The sequence below is a fragment of the Podarcis pityusensis genome, assembly GCF_964106645.2.
Source record: "Podarcis pityusensis genome assembly, chromosome: 1".
NCBI lineage: Eukaryota > Metazoa > Chordata > Lepidosauria > Squamata > Lacertidae > Podarcis > Podarcis pityusensis.
Window position 1 is genome coordinate 46,976,209 of NC_138028.1, and position 26,564 is coordinate 47,002,772.

Consider the following 26,564-nt stretch of genomic DNA (forward strand, 5'->3'; position numbering starts at 1 on the left):
AGCAGGATGAGCTGGTGCTGCTTCTGAGCGGTGGCGGCAAAGGAGCATCCCATGCCCTCTCTAAGGCCACTGCTGCTGGCCTCCTCTCTTGGGCAGCTCATAGCAGCTGCTGGAGAGCAGGTGAGGAGGAGGAGGAGGAGGCTGCTGCCCCAGGGCCCAACCCCACATGACACACTGGCTCTGAGGCAGGGCCACCCTGGGTGGGAAGAAAAGAGGAGCAGGGTGGAGTGCAAGGAGTCTCGATTTTTTTAATTACAAAAAAATGCTTTCTAATCTTCTCTGTTTCTAAAATTTATTTACTGGTGTGTGTTTTTCTTTTTGTAAATCTAACAAAGAACAAAATAAAATCAGGATTAAGGGGTTTTCTCAGGATGGTGGAGATGTGCTACTACAGAACAAGGGGCACTGCACAAACCTCAAGAAAAATAAATAGCCCACAGCTTACAGAAGACTGAAAAACATGACCTACAAAATACTGTTTCATCATCAGGATGCAAAGACAGCATGAGGATTTTGACTGGCCTCCAGCCTATAAGTATGGTTTAGGCCAATTTCATAGTGTTGGATGTAAAACCTGGTATATCTGTGAGAAGGTACTTGCATGGTAAGATGTGACAGGGACTCTTGCCCATAAAACAGGACCGCTATTAACACTTAGCACGATAGGTTTCTGTCTGCTGCTCCACAGGGAGCTGTGTAAGAGTGCTGGGCTGTGCCCCCCAAAAGCATTTTTTTAAATGACGAAGTGCTACAAGGAAGAGAAGTGTGTTTCTACCATTCACACTGCAGAAAATGTCTGAGAGCTGGGTGATTATGACACACAACAGCATTCGACTCGGCAATAATAAATGTGCCTCTGAGTGAAGAACTACATTTTTTAAAGTTGATTTCCATGAGAGAGAACATTAAGAAAATGTTTAGTTTCCCAATGAAGTAAGTGAGCCTAAAAAGCACGTGCGCTTAATATTGTAAACGGCCCTGTAGTCCTTGGATGAAGGGTGATATAGAATTTTAATAAATAATAATATTAATAATGGCTTAGGCCAGGAGAGGGATTTGGAGGGGAGGCTTGAACCAAGTTTTCCTGCTCCATCCCTCCTGTTTGGCTCTTTGGATTAAGGCTTCTTCACTGCATAACCATTTCCTGGCATCATCATTCCCCGTACGAATGAAAGAGAGACGATTCAGAGAGGCACTAATACGAGACGGAAGGATTGCAGACTCAGTACAGCGTACCAATAATAATATTTAGCACTGTACAAACATCAACTAAACAAATCCTCACAACACCCCCTGTGAGGTAGGGAGGCATTATAGTCCCCACTGTACAGATGGAGAAACTGAGGCACAGAAAGGGTAAGTGACTTGCCCACGGGTGGTTATCGAGATGATGGCAAAACCATAATTTGGTGCTCCAGTTTGCACTGTCTGAGCTGAGACTAGTTACATGGTCATGCTGCCTCTTTAGGTCAAAGGGACCAGGTGCACCTTCCGAAAAATATTATTATTATTATTATATATGGGGTTGCTGCCTGTTAAACAACATGTATTTGATATTAGTTAACCATTCCACAGTTTCATTCCCCAAACAATACAGTGTCCTTTCACATTCTGTTTCAGGTTCTTCCATGTCCCTAAAGCCCCACCCAGTTTTTGGACTCTATAAAGTACTTGCTTAAAGTACATTTCTCCCCAGTGTGCTTTCATCAGAATGTATTGCCAAATAAGCCTCTGTGAGATGGGAGGCTGCTTCTTGCTGCAACTTAAAAATCTGCAGGTGTAGAAAGCTGCCCAACGGGGGTCTGGTTCTGGTGAGGCGGCTGCAGACTCTCAGCCCTCCTTGTTGCCTCTGGATTTGAGAAGAAAGGCTGATGATCCTTCTGTTTGCTGGTGAGTGTGACAGCAGCAGCGAATGGTAAAAGCACAAGGTGGAGGAGATGGCCTTCCATTGCTCCCTTTGAACCTTTGGCCAGAAGTCCCGGAAGGCCATTGGCTGTATCGATTGTGCTTTGAGGGCTTCGATTTGTGCCGTCAAGCAGCCAAAGCCAGAACCAGGATTTTGAGTCTCTTCTTTCTAATACCAATGAACAACCCCAACCCACCCCACTCCAGCTGGGATCAAAAGTAAAGCAGGAAGTTGGTGGGAAGAGACTGTCAGCTAAGGTGGAGCCATGAGACTGGAAAAGTCCGTCTGAGGGGCGTTCAGGGGAGGAAACATCCTCTCATGCAGTCCGACGCCTTCTCACAAAGCTTCTTTTTCCCTCTGGGAACATCTGCTCAGTTTCATCTCTGTCAACTGGATGTACCGCACAACGTTGGTATCTGCAGGGGGAAGAGGGTCAAAAGACACCAGCTTAGGACAGCCACCAGTCATGTTAGACCAGGCATAGGCAACCTCAGCCCTTCAGGTGTTTTGGGACTACAACTCCCATGATCCCTAGCTAACAGGACCAGTGGTCAGGGATGGTGGGAATGTAGTCCCAAAACATCTGGAGGGCCGAGGCTGCCTATGCCTGTGTTAGACCACAGTTGTTAAGTGTGAAATATGCATCATTGAGACATCGGGAGGCCATCAGACTGGCAAAGGCTGGTCTACATGCTGCAGGGATCACTAGCAACACCATGGCAGACATGTGGCAGGCTCTGTCCCCCAGATTATCTGCTTTGTCCCATAGAACTCAACAGGAGCCACTGAGAAGTGAGTCCATTCCAATCTGCATAACCCCGCCTGGTTCTGTTTCTTGGACATGCTGAACTTTGCTAAGTGACTCCAGGTGAACATGTCAGAAAAGCAACTACAGCCTGAGATGTATCCTTCATGGAAGAGAGGCACTGGTGCAGAGCAGTGGGGAGGACACACACACACACACACACACACACAGGAGCACAACTCTGGGACTTTTTCCAGAGCAGGAGCAATGATGTCACCTGCCAGAGAGCCAGGATAATTGATGGGCCCTCTTTGCTGTGTGAAGTGCAAACGTTTGCATCTGACAGGTTAGCACAGAGGGAGCCAGAGAAGACGGAGATCTTTGAGAAAAAGCTGGGTGCCTCTTTTCCTTTCCTACCTTGAGCTAGCACTTTAAATGCGAACACTTCTTTGTGCAATCATTTTCATTTCTAATTAAAAGCTCAAGGTTGCATTTCAGCTAGCTGAAGGTCTTTTGTTAAAGCTCACTCTGTTTAACAAGTTCAACTTATGCAGTCAGACGTAAGCACTGCTGAGTTCAGTCAGCCTTACTCTCAGGTCGCTGTGCACGCTAGAACTTAAGAAGACACCTGCTGGATAAAAGCAGGGCTTTTTTTCAGCGGGAACTCGATGGAACTCCTTTCCAGCACCTCTCAGGTGAGCGCCATTGCCGTTATTAAGAGAACAAGGGAGGCATTCCTGGGGAGTTCTGGCACCTCTTTTTCTACAAAAAAAGCACTGAATAAGAGCAAAGGTCAGTAACTTGTCTTCACAGTGGCCAACGAGATGCCTATGGGAAGCCCACAAGCAGTTCCTGAGCACAATAGCCCTTGCCTTCTTGCACCTGCTTCTGAGACACAAGGTGCAGTCATAGTGGTCCTAATAAACTGATCATTATGCTATGTACTGATTTTTTTGTGGGCCGCATTGTGTGTAAGCACGGATTAATGCAACTGCCTGAATTTTTAGATTTTGCTTGGGGCACATCTTGGAGGGCACTGTCATGGTGAATCCTTGCACTTCAAATGCAACACCAAAATGCACTATCAAATGCCTCCTAGCCATGGTCAGGCTATGCCTCTGGGTACAAGAGGGGTGCTGCCTTTGCACCTTGCTTGTGGGCCTTCTGGAAGCTTCTGGCTGGTTAACTTTTGGAAACAGGATTCTTGGTGGACTTTTAGACTTGATAGCCTAACAGGGTTCTTGGGTTCTAGTACTTGCTTCAGAGAATATGGCAAAAAATGCTTTTTCTGTCTCTGGAACTGTTTGGAATTGTGGCCTCTGTTGCCTATCTTTTCTTTTCCTCTACCCATGCCCTTCTTCACCTCCCTTCTCAATTCCCCCCCACCCATCTTGCTAGGTAAATGTTAAATGCTCAGAAAGTTATGATACTACGCAGATGCTGCTGCAACCTTGCAGTGTTCCCGGCAAACTGTGCCCTGTAACGTGATCATGCATACAGGAAGGGTGGTTTTAATTACTGAAGTCAAGTGTGCACAGATTCATTGTCTTAGAAATATGAAAACTGAGATCCTAGCAGCTAACCTTGGGTGGGGGGGAGACAGAAGAGAACAAGAAATCTGATTCTCCACGTGCACTCAAGGTGAGCGCCTGTGACATTTTGCAGTCCAAAGTGACAATACTGCATGATCAAAGAACTGTACCCAGGGATTCCTTACAAGGTCTTAAAAGTTCTTCAGCTACATATCCCCATTCACCTCTAAAAAAAATCTGATGACCTTTCCAGTCTCAGTACAGTTGTACCTTGGAAATCGAATGGAATCCGTTCCAGATGTCCATTTGACTTCCAAAACATTCGGAAACCAAAGTGCAGCTTCTGATCTGCAGCCAATCGGAAGCCATGGAAGCTGCATTAGACGTTTAGTTTTCAAAAAAAGTTCGAAAACTGGAATATTCACTTTCGGGTTTCGATTGTTTGGGAGCCGATTTGTTTGACAACTAAGGTATTTGACAACCAAGGTATGCCTGTATATATTTCAGGACTTCACTGTTGTTTCTCTTTAATGCACCATCTCCCTCTGTCTACTGGTACTGAGGTGTAGCCTGAGAAGAGTGGCAATATGGGTCAATGTTAACCAGAAAGTTGGCAGTTTGGGCTCACTCAGGGCAGAATTCCTAGATGACCCTTGGGGTCCCTTCCAACTCTACAATTCTATGATTCTATGGTCTGTCTATCTAATTCTTTCCTAGCCTCCCTTGGTGACCACCATCATCTTGTCAGCTGGATCTTTGGAGCTATTTTCTCGGTTTAAATGCTATATCCTCAGTTCAAACAGATAAGAGGTATCATTTGTTGGGCCAATAGTGCAGTCTTTGCCAACTTGATACAACAGGGGCTGAGGAAGTTGTAGCCAAAAAGACCTGTGCACATATTGAGTACATCTATTTCCTATCTTAAGTGTCCCAGTTCTTTTGTTTTTGTTTTAATGTGGGTATTGCTATTGTACTGTTTCCTATTTTTGTATTGCTGTTTTCAAATTTTATTGTTTTAATTATCTGCACACCACTTTTGAGAGTCCTTGGATGGAACAGCAGGATCAAAATAAATAACATCATGGGCAATTAGGAAAATCTGTGCATGTTTTACTAGCTCTGTGGCTAATCAGCTCCCTTCAGCACCCTTCATATTAAGGAAAGAAAACTGGATTTGACTCCTTGCTGAAAATTTCAAATACGTGGAACTACAATGTAAGTCATTATACTCCTAATGGATCTTAACCCCCAAATGGAACCAAAGTAATGAATGTAGCTTCCTCTCTTATCCTCTGTAAATTTCCTCATGACATACATTTACCATCTTGAATGCATGCCAAGTGAACACAGTGAGCATTAATTGCCTAGGCATGCTAGGAAATCACACATGCTGAAGCTTGCAGCAACCAGATACCTAAAAGTGGAGGGAGAAGGGGGAATAGATGAAAGTTCAGCCCAATAATGTGCCAATTGGAGACCATCAGCACCACAAAAAAAGAGAGAAGCAGCGACCCACCACAGCACATATCCATCCACGTAGATAACTTATCAAATACATTCTGTTTTCAAGAGCTAGGGGCAGAATAGAAGCAAGTTTACATGTCAGAAGACACTCTCAGTGCTTGCTAGCTAAAACCCTCTCAGGCAAGTCTTAGCACAGAATCTCAGAATTTTTTTAAAAAACAAACAAACCACTTATATTTTCAGAAGCAAAGTCTGAAAGATCCTGCAGGGCCTATTCCTTCCCCAGCCACCTGCAAGCCCCGATCCCCACGAAAAGAAACACTTCACTGAAATTTTGATCTAGGCTCTTTTTTCAAACATTTCCATTGATAATAGGCCCTCTTCTCTTCTTAGGAGTTGAGTATGAATGGCTTTGCATTCAGTTGGAGTTGATAATACTGTAACTTAACATTCCTTACCTCTTTTCCATTTGGTTAATGTCTTGCAATGCTACCTTTTTCCATCAGAAAATTTGTACCATTTTATGTGTGTGCTGGGGCACCCATAAGAGTGTTTTTTGGTCTGGGAATGTGTACTGCAAAGGCACCAAGTATGACTGCAAGTGCGGCAAAGTGGTCACAGCCCACATCACTGCTACAATATTTTGTGATGGCCACCGGCTTGGGACAGCTTTGAAAGTGATAGGCAGATTTCTTCATTATAAGGCTACCATTGTCTGCTAGTCCTTATGGCCGTGTACTATCTCCAACGTGCTTCCGAACACCAGTTATTGGAGAAACACCAGTGGGGAGAGTTGCTTCTGTGCTCCTGTCCCACTTGTGGGTTTGCCTGGGATATCTGGCTGACCGCTCTGTGAATAGGATGCTAGACTAGATGTGCCTTTGGTCTGCAGGTCTTATATTCTAAAGGGGCTGACATACTTGGGAAATAAAGAATGCAAGTAAACAGTACATTGCTAAACTGCCAACAGTTCCACCTTTTCTCTGTTGCTGGCCCACATGCTTGATACTGCCTCCTTGAATACCTGCATGATGCAACCTCTCTTACTTCCTTTAGTTCCTCCTCCATACCCACCTTTTCTGTGAAGCTTTTGGTACAACCTCCTAGTTTTCATAAACCTCTGCGACCCAGCCTGTAACTAAGCCTAAGCACACGCCACTGAAATAGCTGCATATGACCCCCTTTTTTGCCCCTTCCTCCCCTTCCCTCTGTTGTTTCCTATATGTCAAATTTTGAACTGTTAACTCCGTGAGGCAGGGACCCTATCCTCTGGTATGTTGAAAAGTGCCTTGTACTCTGATGGCGACAAGAAGAAGAGGAGTAAGAAGAAGACATTATCACCATCACAGTTCTAGTAATAATATCCTCTATTCTGCCCCTCTCCCGTAAGTTATTGGATTCCACGTCCCATCTGCCTGGCTGGTGGTCAGGGATGGTGGGAGCAACATAAAGAGGAGGCCTTTCTGTAAATGTAGGACTGATGGTTGGGGCCAGCCTCTGCCTACCTTTCCAGAGAGGAAATTGCCAGAAATTAGTTTCCTGTTAGGTATGCTGAGGCTCTCTATACAGGGAGATCCTGGCAGAAGTAGAAGAGTCAAAAGTTTCAGCTGTACCAACAGCCTAGCTCATATCAGGAATATGAGAAGCTACCACAACTTTTTAATGGCCTCCTGTCCTCCTTCAGATTGCCTTGTTTAATGAGGGAACTACAGAATTACCTCAGATCCCTCTCAGCTTGTTTTGTGGGTTGAGGTTAAAGGGCAGGGAGAAAAGCAATTTGGGCAGGTTAGTTTTCAGCTCTGTAAGCCTTTGGCAGGAAAATAAATAGCTTTAAGAGATTTGCTTCACCACCAGCAGGCTTTCAGAACAGAGGAGCCTTCTGTGAAGCAAACTCCTGCTGGCCATTTAAGAAATTCTTTTGTTCGGGGAAGTAATTTTCCACCGGCTTGTCCTAATGCATCCTTATTAAATAGATATACTCAGACAGCACACTCTTGGGATACTTCAAGCGTGAGGCCTCACAAAAAGCTAAGGAGAAATAAATGCCACCATTTCACAGACAGAAAAACTGGGGGCAAGGAAGGCTAGAATGGTAGTTAGAGTCATAATAAACATTTATATAACACATTACTGTTGAAAGTGCTCCAAGTTTCTTATATCACCACTCCAGCCTTTTTCTTTTTCTAAAAAAGAGCTGTCTCAGTTCTTCTTGGCTGCACCACTCTCCTCTCAAAATGCAGAGATCCAGGAGACATTTCCAATGTTTGGAAGACACTGACAGGTATCTTCCTCTGGCAAAGCCATGAGGGGCAACTGAACAAGGGCTGGAGGACAGGAGGCACCCCTGTAGCCAGATATCCAGGACCAAAATATCTAAAGTTGGGTCAAGCAGGGCAGGACCAGGGACAGCTCCCAGGGCAAACTCACAGCAATAATGGAAGCTACATAAAAGTCTTGAGGTCAACGGAGCACCTAAATTAAGGGTGGCTAACCTGTGGCAACTGGTCCTGATTTTTTTGAAAACAAAGAGGTGGACCACCATGGTTTGTTGGCAGTTTCAGATCAGTTCTCTTTCTCTCTTTACATAAACAGGAACTCACTCTAGTCTTTAAACATTCTTCTCAAAAAATGTGGTTTAGTGGCAACTTATTTTTAAAAAGTAAACAAACATATATAAATGAATAAAAGCAGGTTGTATGCCATAAAAGGGAAACAGAGATGTGTAGAGGGGTTATAATTCTGATGCAATGTACAATGGCTGGAAAAAACTGACCTGTATCTGAACTTTACATGGACCTCAAGAAGAAGAATTGAGGGTAATTCAATTCTCTCCTCTCATTAGTTGTCATCTTCACAAGGCATTTCCTGGAACTAACTGAAAGGCAGAGGAGGGATGGTAGCCTCTAATCTAGCCAGGCTAGTTGAAAGGGTGTATAAACACACTGGCTGAGTATGTATAGGGTGTGCAGCTGCTCAAGCCAAATGGAAACCGCTTCAGGCAGAATGCTGCCCAAACACGACAGATGGAAACAAAATGCCTCACATGGGATATTAAGAGGACAGAGCGAGCCTAAATTTGTTGCATGCCTTGTGGAAAACGGAACACCACGCATCTTGCATTTCTTTGACTAAAGTAGAGACCTTGACCTCAACCCATCTGGATATTAGAGTCCCAATCCATGGGTCCTTATGAGCAGATCCCACCCCTGCTCCATTCATTTGCCAGTCAGATGCTTGCTGGTGGCAGTTTTGATTGTGCTGATAACTGGTGGAGGTGGCATCATGAAGGTGACTCAGCACCTCTGTCCAAAAGAGGTCCCTGTGGAACGCCCTCCCATCAGATGTCAAGGAAACAAACAACTATCTGACTTTTAGAAGACATCTGAAGGCAGCCCTGTTTAGGGAAGTTTTTTAATGTTTAATGTTTTATCGTGTTTTTAATATTCTGTTGGGAGCTGCCCAGAGTGGTTGGGAAAGCCAGCCAGGTGGGCGGGGTATAAATAAATTATTATTGTTATTATTACCAAAATGGACTCTGCCAGCAGTATTTAGGTGATGTGCCTGTAATGCAGCAAGGGCTGATGCATGTACTATCCTTGGTGCGGAGAGGATTTATTCTGGCAGAAAGCAATTATTTTTAAAACATGTGCCACAGCTTCGTGGTCCCCATGACATGCATAGATGAAGTTCCCAGGTCCATTCCTCGCAAGCCTCACTTTTAAAGTCCTCCGGTACCAGGGCTGGGAAAGACCCGCTATCTGAGGCTTCAGAGCTGATGCCTCTCAGAGCTGAATGGGTTAGAGTTGGGTTTCTGCTTCTGAGGATCAGCTTTGGAGAAAGTGCTCCATGAGGCAGGTGAAAGCCCTTCCTGCTAGCAATTCCCTTTGTGAATTGTGAGTGCTCCCAGCTATCTCTTGAATCAGCACAGGAGGCCTATCCATCATAGCCTATCTGTGTGGAGGCACCATTATGTTATGTGTTTCCCTGCTTCTATCATCATTCGTTGCTGAAATGGTGCAGGGAAATGCGGAATGCGATGATGTTATGACACGGGTAAACGGGGAGAGGGAGGAGAAGGCATCATATTGAAGTGGCAACTCCATCCCAACTTTAATACCTCCTCCTGACTTTTGTGTGTGCTCTCTGTGGATGACAAATGTGAAAGGAGCAGAAGAGAGCACAAATTCAGGTGCAACCTGACAGTGGTTCCTCCTTACCACCAGTACCTGTTGGCTGTCGGGACCTTGCTTCTTTCAAGTAGTAAAGTGCCTTGTTGTAGTCTCCCAGGTGGTAGAACGCTACGCCTGACCGATAGAGTGCCTTGAAGTTCTCTCCTTCCTTCTTCAGTACTTTCAGGCAATATTCCTTGACTCTCTCGTAATTCACCAGCTCAGCTTGAAGGAGGCAGGCTACGAGAGAAGAGGAAATGAATGACAACGTGAGGCTGTTTAGAGAGCTGCTCTTTCCCCTTCTTCACCACTGCTGGGGGAACAGCGAGCGAGAGGTGATGCTGATGACTCAGGAAATGGCACGGCCATTTAGCCTGAGCATCAAATCCAGTTTGTCAGTCCTTAATCTCAAGAGAAATGACCTATTATTAGATATTTCAGTAAACATACATTGGTAGGTGTTGTTTTCCTTGTAAAAGAGGCAGGGATTCTCTGTGGGCTAGGAAGCAAACATTAGAAAAACAGGTAGGTGGCTTTGAATTAGCAAAGGAAAAGTGAATGTGGGCAGTGAATTGTGACCAGCAGTTTCAAAGCAGATCAAAACAAAGCGAGGACTTTAAAAAAAAGAAAACCTGAACATAATAGGTTACTGAATACAAAGATACACATTATTCCTAATCTTTCTCACTCTTGCGATTTCTCTTTTGATGTTGTGAGTTATGACTAGAGCGAATTAAAAGGACGACAACACACATGCACTAGCAATGCTGCTTCCTTATGTTATAAGGCAAAGGGGATTTCTAAAAGGATGAGGATAGGAACCCAAAATTTTTTCATTGTTCAAAGTTTGCTTTGGGCAGGTCTTATTCATGGACTGCACCCAACTCTCTATACCCCTCTAATAATACTACTACATAGCACTTTAAAGCCAAGCTTTTCTCATACATTATCTTAGTATCCTTTATCCAAGTTGCCGGGTCAGTATATAACATCCCCCCATATTGCAAATGAAGAGCGAACTGAATTGCCTAAGAGTTCATGGGAGAGACAAGATTTCTCCTGGGCACTCGCAGCTCAGCCTCTGAGTCACTAAGAGCTACTCAACAACTGCTGAAGAAGCAAACCCACTGCGTACACAAAGTGGCAATTGCATAGCAGGAGGCTGTTTTCAGGCTTTGTGGGCAGGACTCATTGGTGGGGCTGCGGTTCAGTGCTAGAGCACGCTGCATTGCATTGCAAATGCATATTTAAAGGTCCTGTCTTAGTTTGGCCCCTGAGCTGATCCAAGCAGCAGAAGACTGTGCAGAGCAGGGGACCAGCAGGGGTGACACAGTCCAAATGAAGAGCATCAGTGCCTGCAGGATCAGGCCAATGGCCCATCTAGTCCAGCATCCTGTTCCTGTAGTGGCCAACCAGGTGCTCGCAGGAAGTCCATGCACACAGGACCTGAGGATCCTTGCCACCTAGGATTCCCGACAAGGATTGCCAAGGAATTGTTTTGCAAGCTTCCCATGCAGCTTTAACCCTCTCTTCTCTTGCTCATCTTGTGTCCTTCGCTTCCAGTTCAGTGCAGCCAATCATGAAGCCAGCAGGGCAGGAAGCAGCTGTCTGGACTAGTTACATCTCAGAGAAATGAGCTTTACAGACTGTATCCCTGTGGTGGTTGTGGGGAGATGCAAACCTGTAAAATGGTGGCTGTCATCAGAGAAGGGCACACACAGCAGATTTCCATAGCAAACTATGCTGCGGTGAAGCCTCAAAAATGATGTGCAAAATGCTTCTTTTATTCACTACTATTCTCTCCTGCCTGTCAAATGCTGATTTCCTGTCCCCACTTCTAACAGAGCTTGAAATGATCTGCCGAGGCTTCCTCTCCCCCTCCCTCTCTCAACACTTTTGCGTTTAAAGTGTGAATTTCATGCTAGAGCCCTTGACAGCTTGGCGACTGCTGTTCTATATTTATGTGTCGAATAACAGGTACAGCATTGGCAGCAGCTGCCCTTGAGGTATCCAAGAGGCCCGTCCAACAGCACTGGAGAGCAATCCCTCAGCATGGGATAGTCTCAGAACGGTCCGGAGAAAGCAAACTTATACGAAGTGTAAAAGGTGAAGAAAGGCAGTGCTACGGGCATCAACACGTTTAGAGTTAATTATCTAACAGGGAGCTTGCTTTGTACCAAGTGAAGACATCAGTCCATTGAGCTCAGGGTTGTCTACATTTAGGATGCAGAACCTGGTGGCCTCCAGATGTGGCTGGATGGCAACGCCCACCACCCTTGCCATTGGCCATCCTGGCTGGGGCTGAGGAGAGTTGGAGTCCCAACATCTGCAGGGGCCACAGATCCCCCACCCACAGCTCATGGACAGCAACTGTCCAGGGTTTCAGACAAGAGTTTTCTCCAGTCCTACCTGGAGATGGCTGGGGTTGAACCTGTGAGTGTTTGCATGCAAATGACATGCTCTGCCACTGAGCTACACCTCTTCCCTTACAGCAAAGACCTTCAGCCTTCCAAATGTTGTTAAACTACAAATCCCATCAAGCTCCGCCAGCAAGCCAGTAGAGGATGATGGGAGCTGTAGCCCAACGACATCTGGCAGACCCGCCCCTGCCTAGCAACTCTGTCAGATCTTCACTGATGAGGATTTGCCTGTTCCCCTGAAGAGAGACTGGGCTTCAGTGTTAGAAAGGAGACAGGCCAAACTTATTGATCCCACATCACCATTCTGATTTGGGGTGTGAGAGGCCCAAGCAGGAAGGCTACTTTTTGGAAATGCAACTGAGAGTCAAGAGGGCTGGGCTATATGTCTCAATGGTCTGACTTTAGCATAAGGCAGCTCCCAGTGTTCATCTGATAGCTGTATCACACTTAGGCCATGGCTAGGGAATCTTTCCCAGCTTGAGGTGCTTTGTTCTGTCATGGGGCCACATGGGGTTGCCATGGGGTTGGAAGGGCCAGAGGTAAAAGTGAGTGGTGCAATGGACGCAACTTTTAACCTTTACAGGGTAGGCTACATTTCAGTCACACATAAATATCACACACACACACACACACACACACACACACACACACACACTTCTCTATCCAGGCAAGCAAGAAGCAGTATCACAAGGACCCGTTCCAGCCAAGCAAAAACAGTCAAAGAGAATGTAGAGCAGATGCGGTGGAAGGTGTAGTTTAGGAAGGGAGCATGGCTTAGGAAGAGTCCCAGCAGCCACACTGATAAGGCCCTGAAGGCCACATGAGGCCCCCCAGGCCTGAGGTTCCTCACCCCTGAGTTAATCCTATAGGCATCCTTTCCCACATTGACCCAGTGCTGTCAGCATTCCTTAAAAAGATCCTTTGCATCGCTGTCCCTATTACTAACGACTCCAAAGCACGTCTCTTTAAGAGGTTTCCCATTGCTAGCAGCTTGCAAACAAAGAGGGTTTTTCGACTGCCTCACAAATGACATGCTACTTACAGCCTCCTTGATCGTGTTTGGCATTAATTAGATCCGTTGGCTATACTACTGCTTGGCAGACGTACTGTGGTAAATGGGAAAATTAAAAAAACTAAGTGCCACTTTCCAACTAGCAGCTGATTCATTTAAGTTTCCTATTAGTTTATTAAAATTATGTTAGCTATGCCCTTCAGTGTTCATACAATGTGGCACTAAGTGCAGCAGAATGTGTGTGAGCCTGAAAATCTAGCCAGAATCGATTTGTGCTGCACCAGGCAAGATTCAGGGGCCCAAAGGTAGACTTAGCAATTTGGGGGCATGGGGTGGGTGGAGGCAACAGCAACAACAGTGTAGAATGTTTTCAACTGTTTCTTTTCTGCTGAGATATGTGTTTGGCAGAACAGGCTCGGAATGGGGAAGGAGCTGGTGCATTTATGCCATTTTAAATTTGAAAACCACCCTGCGGCCTTTCGGTAAAGGGGTAGCATAGATATCTCCAAATGTCTTGAATAAATAAAACTACAGGCCAGGGATGGGAAATTAATACTAAGGTAGCCGGGACCTTAAATTCTGAATTTCCCTGCAACCGTGGGATTTCTGGGAGATAAAGGCTTTTGAGGCTATAGCTTCTGATGTGCAAAGATAGGTCAGTGATGGGTTGAAGCCACCAGCCTGGCATGCTTTACTAAGATATGGTTGGATGAAGCAGGAGAAAAACCTACTTTATCTCTGCTGTCTCCCATTGAGTTCTCATGTCTGCAGCAGCCTAGAGAAAGAGTGTGGGAGACAGCGGCCAGTGCAAGGATGAAATCTCCACCATCAGCTTTTGCATGGGGAAAGGTGACCTATATTGTCTCCTTGTGCCCAGTTCTGGATGTGGGAGACAGAACAGGGATTCAGCTAGTGCATCAGCCACCCCACCACTCAACAGAAACACATAAGACGAGCCTGCTGGATCAGGCCAATGGCCAATAGCCAAGCACCATGTTTTCACAGTGGCCAACCAGATGCCCATTACAAGATGCTTGCAAGCTGGACCTGAGCATCTTTTCCACCTGTGATTCACAGCAACTGGTATTCAGAGGCATAATGTCTCTGGCAGTGGAGGTAAAACAGAGCCATCATGGCTAGTAGAAGGAAAACCTAAGTTGACAAAAGCTGTTTCAGGCTCAATTTTGAGGACCCTGACTCTGCTGGTAGAAAGGGACATCAGCATCCTTGCAAGGCCTTCTTGTCTAGGATAGATGAGGGTTTCTTTGCCACTGTGACAACTATGGGACTGCCTCTGGGTGCAACTGGACCACCGCATGTCGCAGGTCAGGCACTGGGTTGTCCGCTTATGCCACGGGCCCTACTTTGTTCCCTGAGAGGCTCCGGAATCATGAAAACTTGACTAAAGTAAGTCTTAATGAGAACCATTTGTCAATTGAAGCAAACAGGCGATTTGTGGTAAGATTCATTAAAAAGGTCAGTCAAGTCCATTCCGTTCAGCCCAGGCTTATGGAAAGGCAAATGAGAAAGCAAGTTCAAGGAAAGAAAGTGTGGCATAGGAAAAGTATGGGCTTGGATGCAACTTCAAAGGCTACCCAGCTTAGAGGAAGTTTTCATCTTTCGTCTTTCATCACATGCGCACAGTGCCTTCTCCAGGGTTTCTGCAGGTTGCAGTTTCACTGTGACTTTTAGCCTTACTTTGTTTGGGTGCTGCTCACATTGTTAAAAAAGCTGAAACCATATAAATAATAGGAACTCAGTAGAGGCAAGACCCAGTTCTCTGTATTAAACAGCTTATGTTGCTTTGATGAATATCCCCCCCCCCCCCCCATCCAACCTCCTCTGCTTTCTGGCCAGTTACTACTGTTCCTTTTGATTCTGGTTGTGGATTTTTCGGTTTTTTTGTTACTGTTGATTAAGCAGGTTAAATGCCCCGGGGAGTTTCTTCATCTCTGTTCCTGTTGTGTGTGTTTTTTAATTACCCCAATCATCTCTGCCCTCGCTTTTATCTTTCAAAATCAATATTCATCTTGTAGAGCCTGCTGAGGCTCTTCCTTTTCATTTCCTGACTTACTTTTCCTCCTTTTGCAAGGCCTGTCAGGAAGCAGACTCTTAGCTGGGCGTGGATTGGGGGACTGGGGCTCACAATGGCGAAGCTCTGCCTCCACAGCAGAATACCAATAATGGCTGGGAACCACAGGAGGGGAGAGTGCTCTTGTGCTCAGATCCTGCTTGCAGGTTCCCCACAGGCATCTGGTTGGCCACTGTGAAAACAGGATGCTGGACTAGATGGGCCACTGGCCTGATCCAGCAGGCTCTTCTCATGTTCTCATCATGCATGCAGGTTTTTGGGCAGCATCCATGCAATGTTGTTGGCATCAAAATACCAGCCCCTATTCCTCCCCACCAAAAAAATTAAACCGGAGCTTCCTTATCTGGAGAAAACCAAGCAAGCTTTTTTTAAAAAACCTGTTGCCAATTTCCCATTTGCAATATCTCAGTGACCTATTTACAAACTAAGTTCCTGCCTGGAAGCACCAGAAGACTGCCTGAAGAACCCCTTTCTTTTCCTTCCTTGCTGCTCTTTCCCAGAAAGATCCCTTGCATCGTTCTGTCCTTTCCTCCTTCTTTCTCTTGGAACCAGCAGTGAGACTATTTAAAGAAAACCATTGAAGTGTAATTTGACCGCTCTGATTTCAGGATCTATGTTCGCTTGTTTTGAAATCTCATTCCCTGCTCCTAGTGGTGTACACATACACATTTCACACACCTGACAAAGCAGGCTCTAGTCTTGTCCATTTACGCCATAATACTGTGATCATCTCCAAGGTGCCAGAATACACTGTTGTTTTTACTGCAGCAGATGATCGTATTATCCCTAAGGGATGCTAGTCTCTTGTGAATGTCTTTGCTGACTGAATCCTATGGAGAAGCTGAGAGCTTCATTACCTGCATTACAACAATCCTGAAAGAAAAAGACAGGACAAAACTCAGAGGCTCAGAGCCTCAGAGGCTCACCAAGGCTCCCTGAAGCAGTCCAGTCATGGTTCTCTGGCTATTTTGTATGCTCTGACTGAATGAACCTCTCAAGTAAGTGGCTGACCACACTGCTGTTGTTTGCAAAAGAAATGGGCAGCCGTGGCAGATATAGCCATAGAAAGTCTGGTTTTGATGGTTCTCACTTCCGTGTACAGTGGTACCTCGGGTTACATACGCTTCAGGTTACAGACTCCGCTAACCCAGAAATAGTACCTTGGGCTAAAAACTTTGCTTCAGGATGAGAACAGAAATCACGCCACGGCAGTGGCGAGAGGCCCCATTAGCTAAAGTGGTACCTCAGGTTAAGAACAGTTTCAGGTTAAGAACAGACCTCCAGAACGAATTAAGTTCTTAACCCGAGGTGCCACTGTAATGCATTTAGGATTTTAGTGCCTTAAAGGTGTATGTATGGGGTGTGTGAGGTGTTAGGAGAGCGGTAGAATGTCATACTCCTTCTGGGGTAGTTTGTCCACCTTTGGCCTCCACCCTGCACTCAGCAGCCACAGCCTGGAAATGGCTTTGACAGGCCAGCTAAACCAGGTGAGGGTAGCCGATGGGTTTCAAACCCTTGGTGAGTTAGGGACTTCCCTGTTGCATCCTCCTCATTCAGCCCTGCAGCATCACAAAGCAGTGTGGGGTGGTAGAGGATGTTACACCCACCAAGGGCCACGGGCGGGCAGAGGCGCAGCACAGCGTAGCGCTGGCGAGGAGTAAAATGCGTCCCTGAAATGTGCTTGGGGCCACCGCCCCTCTGGCTCTCCTCATGCGATGCCACTGGTACCATGGGAGCATCACCAGCAAAAATCATGAGGACGGGTTAGGGTCAAAGGAATGACCAGAGGCACTGTGGGAGCAGCTGAGGGTGTTGCTACATTAGCTTTGGTATCCAATGGATTCTTGTGCTTTGAACTTTGCTGCTGGGAGAGCACGGGATCGTGACTAGTATGGCACATTGGTGTAAAGCTTCAGGGTTAATGTATCCATACTATCTGTTAAAAATGACTAGACTAGTCCTAGGGACAGAATAGTTCCTAGTCTTCACGCCAAGTGGACTGAAATCCTTTAATGCCACAATGGGTAGGACTGGTTTGTTTACACGTACAAAAGATGCTTATCCACAAGGCTCCAGGATGGCTGGTGTGGTGTTGCTGTGTTACTCTGACTTCCCTAGAGGATACTCACACAAAACCAACTTGAACGGTTCAATTGTTTAAGGGCAGAGCAGCCTTGGATTTGAGCTACAGTTGCTACAAAAGAGAAAGAACACACCAAGAACCATTTGCCCTTGGAGATTGTGATACTGAATCCAAAGGGAGAAGTCCCTGACCCATACTCATAGGCTTGGTTCAGACATAATGCTCAGCCAAAACGTGGCTGAGGGTGAAGCAGCAGACCTGCAGGTGCTCAAAGGGGAAATGGCTGCCACTTTGCTCCTTCCCCAGTCTACACTACCTGGAGCTAAGCTTATATTTGGCTCAGCATTATGTCTGAACATAATGCTGAGTCAAACCATAATGTTACAGTCCGTGTAGCTCTAATGAAGCCATGCACTTAGGCCAATGTTTATTCTTGGCTTACCACTTGTGCTTTGTCTAGATGACAGATTGTGAGTCTTGGTTTGGACGACATGCTGAACCAAACCATAGCTTAGCTCTAGGTAAGCACAGCAGGTCCAGAGCTGCCATCATCTTTCCTCTGAGCACCTACATAGTTGCATAACATGCCAATTTATTGCACACCTTCCCGACTGCAATATGCTGTGAAGGCAGCCCATCATTCTGTATTGGTTATTCCCCATCCCGTCCTCCATTTGAGAGGACAATCGGAGAATATATTTAAATCCCAAAGTTGCTAATTTTGGTCTTCTGATTGTTGAATGCTAATCTCAACCCATAACCGTAAGCCTTTGCAGTTAAACACAAGCAGCACCTTCAGCCACGGTGCCTAATGGCCCTCTTCAAACTCTTTAGATTAAAAAAAAAGAAACATTTATTCTGTTAATTAAGATGAAAATTGGAAAGGGTGTAATTAATTAATTAAACCTTGCAACCCCGCCCCCGCTGAGATGGTAAGTAAGCTTCATTATCTCCTTTTGATAGTGCCAGCTCAAGATCACAAAGCCTGTGAGTCAGGAATAAAACCCAAAGCTGTTGATTCACAACTCTGTACTTAATCTGCACAAGAAACATCTTTGTTCTTTTCTTCCTTTTGGCTCTTGCATTTCTCTGAGCATTGGGAAATGGACAAAAGAATGGGCTATTAGGTTCTGCCAAGTCAGGGTTGGTTTTAGCCCTAAGGTCATGTTTCTGCATGGAAGATATTTTATTTACTGATGATTGATTTGTATTTCTAGCCCACACTTGATACAATGAATGATCCCAGGACATGTTGTTGTTTGCATCGATCTGTCTCGATAGACAATGGAGTGCACCTCTGAGGGTGAAGTCAAACAGCTGTGTTAGCAGCCCCAAAGTGACCTCCTCTGGGTACAAGCCTGGGCAGTGTGTATGGAGGTCCTGGGCTACCCAGATGACAACACCTCCGAAGTCCAGAGCACAAGAATCCATTTGAAACCAAAGCTGGTGTAGCAACACCATCAGGCAGTCTGGTATAGGGAGTGTATCTTTGTCCTAAACCATTTAGAGCTTTATAGAATAGCATTAAAACCATGAATTGGGTTCAGCATATAGGCAGCCAGTTCAGATGCTTTCGAATCATCAAAATATCACATGGTGCTTGTGGAATAACGGTACCATTTTTTTTAAAAGGCTGTAATAAAAGTGATAAGGGATATAGTGGATAATAATTTCCCTTTGGATATTACTACTACTACTACTACTCACCCTTCACCAATAGTTCTCAGGACCGGTTATAAGAATTTAAAATTCATAATTAAAAACAGTTAAAACAATGAAAAACAGTTAAAACTGTTAAGTATTCTAAAAATTCAGTTAAGATATTTAAAAGATACAGTACCTAAACAAACTTTGTCACTAACGGAAAAGCTGCTAGTAACTGCTAAGTTCAGGAAATGCAACAAAATGTCCTTACCTTATTCATTCCCAAAGAGTCTTATAATGGGGAGCCGGGGAATATTAGGGTCAGCAATAGTCCCATTTTACGGATGTATACAGACCATGGACAGTCCCTAAGGATGATCACACGCTCCATCCCTGCATGAAAACCACTCAGGAGGGGATTGCAAAGCAGCCTAGCCCTGCCCCTGCCACACCCACCAACCAGCGCTCACCTGCCAGTCATACATTCAGCAACTGTAAGAAGGGACCCTATGCATACATGAATGTGCACATGTAGATGTAAGCGGATAACCTAGGACAATCTGGAGTTTACCTCTACCGTCCGAGGCAGCATGCTTCTGAATACCAGCTCCTGGCAATCACAGTTGGGGAGAGAGCCATTGGGCTCATGCCCGGCTTGCCAGCTTCCCATAGGCATCTGGTTGGCTGCTATGAGAACAAGAGGCTGGACCAGACACAGGCCTAATCCTGCAGCACTCTTCTTAATATTCTTATGCAGATCCATTCATACATGCCTAAGGCCCCTCTCGTGTTCACTGAAGATATGCTTTGAGGAAGATGTAGCCAGCAAGCAGAGAAAAACACTTGTTTGGGAGATGTTGGTCCCTTTATGCCTGCTATTAACATGTGAGGGAACTCCTCTGAAACTCCCCTCTCTTGTTTTCCACTTCATCAATGTTTATTGTTCTGATATGTTTACAGGAAATAATACTTTCCACATCAGAAGCAAGGTGGGCAGGAGATGGAAAGCAGCAAACGGTGAACAGTGTGCCTTCAATACTTCCAACAAGAGGTTAAGGACAGCTCAAGAACAGAAATAGATGGAGGGGTCACCTGTGATTCAATAATGGATAAAAAGAGCAGGCAAAACGGTGGAAATGAGCAATTATTCACTTGAGCCGTTATTTGGTTATTTGTTACTGACTGGGAGAGGGCCATTAGAATCTAACCTACTGACCCAGCTAATCTCAGTTTTGTGGCAACATCAAGACGTCGTTCCCGCCCCTTCCCCCTGTTGTTTGTGGTTTCATTCTGACAGAGGCAAAAGAAGGTCAAGTCCTTCCCTTGCTCAAAGTCACAGACAGGCAATGAGTCATAACCAAATGGTTGCTTGGAGCTCTGTTTGCCTTGTAATCATATGCCGACATGAAGGGATTTAGTTTTGCAGGAGGGATTTTTAGGTTTCGTAGGACCTGCCCTAACCATTTCAGGAAGCAGCTGCCTTGGTTATGTGATGGTAATGATCAGTAAACTAGCTTGGGCTTTGAATCCTGTTCTCTCCCAGGTCCACGTACTCTATTTAGCAGATCAAATGGGCAACTTGTTCAGAAGTACATAGTCAAGCATCTTTAAGAGCAATACAGGTGTAGCCAAGGAACTTCGCTTCCTAGGACAATCAACAAACAGGCAGTGGTGACAGCAGTGAGGAGGCAGGCCTACTGATGGAGGGGGCACCACCGAAAGCACCTTGCTGAAGTCCCCACCCACCCCAGATCTGTGGGCAGGCACTCACAGCGGAAAAGCAGCAGGAGAAAATGGGTGCCTGCTTCTGCCAGCCTAAAGAGTTCCACATACCTTCTGCTCCCCTCATCCTGTTTAATGAACTGTGTGTGTCTGCAGTGTCACCTGCTCCAAGGATGGGTAGATGGGAATGCATCCTAAGAAGCATCTTTAGCCATAGCAGCCACCTCCTCACACATTATCCCTTCTTCTGGTACATCAACTCTGCCACACACATACACAAAATAGGCTTCTAGTGATGAAGATTTTAGCCTGCCCTGTTTTGTTTGGTGATGGGCACTCCATTTTGATATGCCAAGCATCCTTCAAATACACTGTGACACCCCCCGACTTGAAACACTGCGCTGAAGTCACTACAGCTGTGCTCCCTTTTGTAGCTGGAGACATCGGAGGGGCAGGAGATCATGCGTTACAGTCAATTTTTTTATAAGGTATGGAACGGTCGCCAGGGAAACCCTGTTGGCTTGACCCACCAATAAACTATGCCAGGTTGTTTGGATGTCAGCTAATTTAGTCCCATTAGTGTCAATGCATATCTGTATTTCAGTGATTTGTGGATGAGACTGTCCTTGCTGCTAAGGTTAATTATGCTGTCCTCTAACAGGCCGGTTGTCTTGCACTGACATGGCAAGGTGACTTGGGATGTCAAGCTATGCAGAAGGGAAGCTGGGTGAATTCAGAGGAGCCATGGCAGGCAGGAGTACTAAGATGTCAGAAATAGGAGGAGATGGATCAGTGGAGTTGCCCTGGATAGGACAAAGCAGGTCAGAGCAAAAGGCATCTTTTATGCCATTCTGAAAGCATTCTGACCCTTATGAAATCATGTAGGTCTACACAGACCTGTACACCTGATCTACAGCAGTGTGTACTACTGCGGGATTCATTCGGAAAGGACGGCACACAAACTTGTCTCACTTGCATGGTACACAAAACGATGGGCTGGTAACTGTCAGTGGGCATCCTTGCCACTCCAAGGCAAAAAGCCCTGTGGGAACATCGAGGGAAAGTGCAAGAAATGCGCTCTCCCCTCTGTTGTAGTAAAATGTGGAAGGAACAATAACAAAGCCGTACAAGGAATTAGAAAAAGCACGTCGTATCATACGCTGCTATTGTGATGCAAAACAGTTCCGAGCACCCGGGTAGACATTTTCAGCAAGGGAACTCGCAGGCTCAGCGGAAAGGCTACTAGCACTGCCAAAACGTCACCCAAAGCCATTTCAGATCTGTTTGATTGGCATCTCTGTACTGACGATCATGCAGATGTTTTCCAGTTAACAATATCTATTTTTCAAAACTAGGGAGCACTTCAGCATTTGCTGAATTATTAATGCCGCAGCCCTGATAATGTATATAGTACCATGCAAGCACAAAGTGCAATAGGAGAGGGAAACAAATCAATGTGTGTAGTGTTGCTTCTTTTCACAAAAGAGGAAGAATTAGCCTTGGATAAGGATAGCAATGTTGCAGCATTTATACATATACAAGAATGAATTGGGGGGTGGGGTGAGGACAACCCAAAGTCATTTGATGTTCTCTCTCCAAAATGTTCCACTACAGCAAAAAGAAAAATTGCATGTTGGATGAAAAGAAGGGATGACATTTCATAAAATCATCAAATGTGTTTTGAGAGAAGCTAATTGCTGCTTTGACTTGCAAGTGAAAGAGTTTCAGCCTTATAGCTTCAGGGGGAGTTCACACATATATGTTTATCGTTCCTTGACTGCAACATCCCAGGAGGGGTTGAATGCAAGAAAAAGCTACTGCAGATCAAACGCCATAAAGAGACCTTGCATTGCCTCTGACAACATTCAAATGCCAACCTTCTCAAAGGAGGCAATTCACATGTTCGGCAGTGAGCATCAACTGATTTACAGGCACATGTTAAACGGTTCCTAGGTGTATGGAGATCCAGCAGACCTGAGAAACATGCAAAAGGTAGACAGGAGAGGAGCAAGAGAGCTTTCTGAATTCTTGGTTTCTCATGCCTCTGTTCTGTGAATGCAAAGTGCAATTCATAGAAAGATCCTTTTCTATGAGAAATTGAACCCTTTTCCAGAGCTCCTGTGGGCACAAAAAGGCTACTGTGCCCTGCTCCTTTCCCCACCCATGTCAGAGCAACCCACTGGCCACTGTTTCTTCCTAAGAGCTGGAGAAGGAGAATTGGCACCCAGCAGCGCAAAGGATGCTGCTGCACCGAGCAGGGCTGTATAGCTCTGCCAGCACAACAAAGCAATCAGCTGCCTTGTCTTCCCAAGGTAGGAATCTCATTGCCAGACCTTTGGAGCTGTGCCACTCTCAGCCATCGTAGCTCACGGGAGCAGGCCAGAGCTCTCTCGTTCAGCTGACCCTCTCTTGACAGGGTTTTCCATTTGTCTTTGCCCTACTCAAAGTGTTTCCAAAGTGCAAAGACTGGATTGGCCAGTCTTTGCCATCTCGTAGGTCACAGTCAACATTTTTTGTTATTAATAATTGCATGCCTTACAAAAAGCACAGAAACAAATCTGCCAGTACAGAACAACTGCCATCCTTTTCATGGGGCTGTCGCACTCTTCTCTACACCAAAGTGCTTTAGGCTTCTTATACATTCATAGCATATAGTCAATAAAATGTGTATTCAAAAGCTTGAGAAAGAGGGCAGGACAAGAAAGAGAAACTTGCATATGATCCCCACTGTATCATCTCTCTCTCTCTCTCTCTCTCTCTCTCACACACACACACACACACACACACAGCTAAGGTCAGTTTTGGTTGGAGTAAATACTGCAGGAACAGAATACAACTGTTTGTAAGTTGCACATCCAGGCTTGGCCACAAGTTCCTGTTGGTTCCCCACAGCTGGCACAAATTAAAATTTAACTGACCTATTTGATATCTACAATTAAATCAAAAACACCCGACATATGTGATGGTGACTGATCCTAGGACAGACAAGTACTCCGCTCCCCACTGCAACACTCCTCATACCAAATGACTGAACTGAAGCCATGGTAAAAACAATTGCAGGAAACAGGCAGGCGGAAAAAGCTGGTGTATAAGCTCGGAGGACGGAAAGCACTTTCAAGTCCCCCGACATCAGAGCAGCTGCCCCACAGAACTGCAGGTTCCTATTTACACAGCTCTTGAAAGACATAAAGAACAGAGAGGTTAACCCCACTGCATGACGGGTTTTAAGAGTTAGAACATTGCTAGGCACCATAGTTGGCTTTGCTTGTTTTGTCGACTGCTCCAACTTCCAAGAGAGATCTGCTGGATGCTGCCCCTCTGTTCCTGTCCCCCTCTCTTCACCACACAGTTATGGGAATATTTCCCCCCCCAACCACCATTGGATTTCTTCCAATTTATCTCTTCTTTAGTGGAGCCTCTGGCTTAACCTCTTGGTCTCCTGACACAAATTATACACCATGACCTAAGAACTTTGCTGTTGCTTCCCTACTCTCTAAACACACATCACTGCTGTTGTGCTCCCTCCTCTCCTTTTGTGTGTGTGTGTGTGAGAGAGAGAGAGAGAGAGAGAGAGAGAGAGAGAGATCTGCTGCCACTGGACCTACACTGATGCTAACTTTCCCTTGGTGACCCATTCCAGAGGCAGAGCTGTGTTATTTGACTGCAACGAAAAACAGCAGAAAGAACCCACAGACCTTAAAGATGAAGGACCTCTCTTGGTGTCCCCCTTATTGCACATCTTGTGGTTATTTGTAAAAGATGGTATAAGGACATTTATATGCAATCCCATTTTCAATCCTGCCAACACCTGCAAGAGTTTTGGGGGAGACAGACTTTGTTTCCAGACAGGGAACATCCTGTAACTTCCTGATGAAATCCTGTGACTTTTCATATCCCCCATGTTCCAGGGCTGTTTTTGCTCTGCTTTCGCAGCACTGTGCGCAAGAGCGCACCTCCGGAAGGCAATAATGCAGTATCATTTGGGAAGCATCGCAGAGCGATTAATAAAGCAGAATGATGTGTGGACAGCCGGGTATAAATCCACCACTAATGCCCTGTTATTGCCTCGATGACATGTTGCAGAAAAACACCCGTCTGGAGGGGCCCTGACAGATTTATTGTGGCTTCAGCTTTCCTGGAGCAGGGCCCGCTTTGGCAGATGCATGAAGTGTTACTCACAGTCAACAGATACCTATTTCTATCTGTCAACTAGGGACAACGCAGCATGCATCTGACAGGATACTGCCTTACACGGAGTCAGATCATTCAGCCATCTAGCTCAGTCTTGTCCACACTGACAGGGTTTCTCTCATCCCTACCTGGCAATGCCGGGGATTGAACCTGCGACTTGCAGCATGGAAAGTAGATGCTCTGCTGCTGAGCTAGGCTTTCCCTTGACAAAGCTGGCTCTTGTCCATGAAAGCCTATGCCAGGAGAAAAATGTATTCTTTACGGTTCCACAAGACAGACAACCTCCTCCTCTCTATCCCTCTCTAATGCTAAAATATACTGTAAACGGCAACCTTCTGGGGCAGAGACCTACCTCCATGATTATTTTACTTTGAGAAAGTTCCCTGATGTATTGGCCCGCACGTTTGCACACTCAAGCATTAGATATTGGGGCTCCTGGCAGTAGTTCTATCGCCTGCTGGCTCTTCCTAATAAATAAGACTAGGAGGCAACATGCAACGGAGACCTGAGAGAGCCGTCTGCCATCCTGAGCCAGGAGCGTTTAATCTGCTGCCTCGTTGGAGCGGGGGGGGGGGGGAGAGACCTCCTGAAACGGCTTGGAGAGGCGGCCTCTCCTGACCCTGGGGAAACCGGAGGGCGGCCTCCATCTGCACCCAAGTCCGGAATTCCGGCCATGGGGTGGGAAGGAAACGGCACCTGTCGTAGGCGCGGCGCTTTCCAATCGACCTTGCAAGCAGGGGGCTAGACAGGGCACATTTCCCCATGATGCCTCCCTCGTTCCCCGGCGCCCCTCACACTCTGCTCTCCGGGCAAAGTTTATTTCCAGGTGCCGTCGGGGCGAGAGCAGCGGAACGGCGCGCGCCCCTCGAGTGATCTCCCGCCAGAAGGAAGGAAAGAGCCCCTTTGCTGACCTGCCAAGCTGTTGTAACAGTCGATCTCGATGCTCTCCAGCAGCTGGCTCTGCTCGCCCGTGAGGCTTCTGCCCAAGCCGCCGCCGCCGCCGCCGGATGAGGAGGACGAGGGCGCGGCGGCGGCGGCGTCTCCGTCCCCGACGTCGTCGTCCTCCTCCTGGGCCAGCAGCAGCCCCTTGAGCTCCAGCAGCGCGCGGTGGTACTTGCCGATGGCCTCGCGGAATTTCTTCTCCTTGTAGCACTGCGCGCCTTGGCTCTTGAAATCCAGAGCCCTGCGGATCAGCTCGTCCGGCTCGGCGCTCTGGCTGCCCCCGCGCTGCAGGGCGCCCACCGACGACGACGACGGCCCTGCGCCCCGCGCGCCGTCCGGGGCCGTCCGGCTGCCCGCGCTGGGCTTCCCGACCGCGCCGGAGCACTGCCGCTCCATGCCCGCCGCTGCCTCGCTCCTCGCCGCCGCCTTTCGCCCTGCCTGCCCGCCCGGACACTCAGGCGGCGGCGCCACAGCCTCCCGTCTGGCTGCGGCTGGTGGTGCCACCTCTCGGCTGGGCTCGGCTGCTCGCTCCCATCCTCCCGCGGCCAGGAGGGAGACGCCGCCGCCGCTCCTGCTGCTGCTGCTGCTGCTCCTCCCCGCGCGCGCCGGGTGTCTGGCTGCTGCCGCCTCCCGCGTCGTGTT

At 46.6% G+C, this 26,564-nt stretch overlaps 3 protein-coding genes across 7 annotated transcripts in view; 2 read left to right on the forward strand and 1 right to left on the reverse strand.

Annotated features, from left to right (window-relative positions):
- The window catches only part of LOC308463436 (uncharacterized protein), a gene marked incomplete at its 5' end in the record, with an annotated part of 341,915 nt that overhangs the window by 231,341 nt on the left and 84,010 nt on the right, over nucleotides 1-26,564 (forward strand). The window lies entirely within an intron of this gene.
- The window catches only part of MAP3K9 (mitogen-activated protein kinase kinase kinase 9), a 91,564-nt gene that overhangs the window by 58,464 nt on the left and 6,536 nt on the right, over nucleotides 1-26,564 (forward strand). Inside the window, exon 12 of one of the 5 annotated variants that reach the window (XM_081016666.1) lies at nucleotides 20,028-20,869. The exons of the other annotated variants lie outside the window; for them this stretch is intronic. Coding sequence (XP_080872792.1) covers nucleotides 20,028-20,034 — 7 coding nt within the window. The 3' untranslated portion in view covers nucleotides 20,035-20,869. Of the gene's footprint in view, nucleotides 1-20,027; nucleotides 20,870-26,564 lie in introns of those variants that run through there. 5 annotated transcript variants of the gene reach the window in all.
- On the reverse strand, nucleotides 1,229-26,333 carry TTC9 (tetratricopeptide repeat domain 9). Its single transcript, XM_080996546.1, has 3 exons — nucleotides 25,892-26,333; nucleotides 9,874-10,056; nucleotides 1,229-2,322 (listed from the first exon to the last, which is right to left on the reverse strand). Exons 1-3 carry the CDS (start codon nucleotides 26,316-26,318, stop codon nucleotides 2,243-2,245), a joined length of 690 nt encoding a protein of 229 aa, XP_080852672.1. The 5' UTR covers nucleotides 26,319-26,333; the 3' UTR covers nucleotides 1,229-2,242.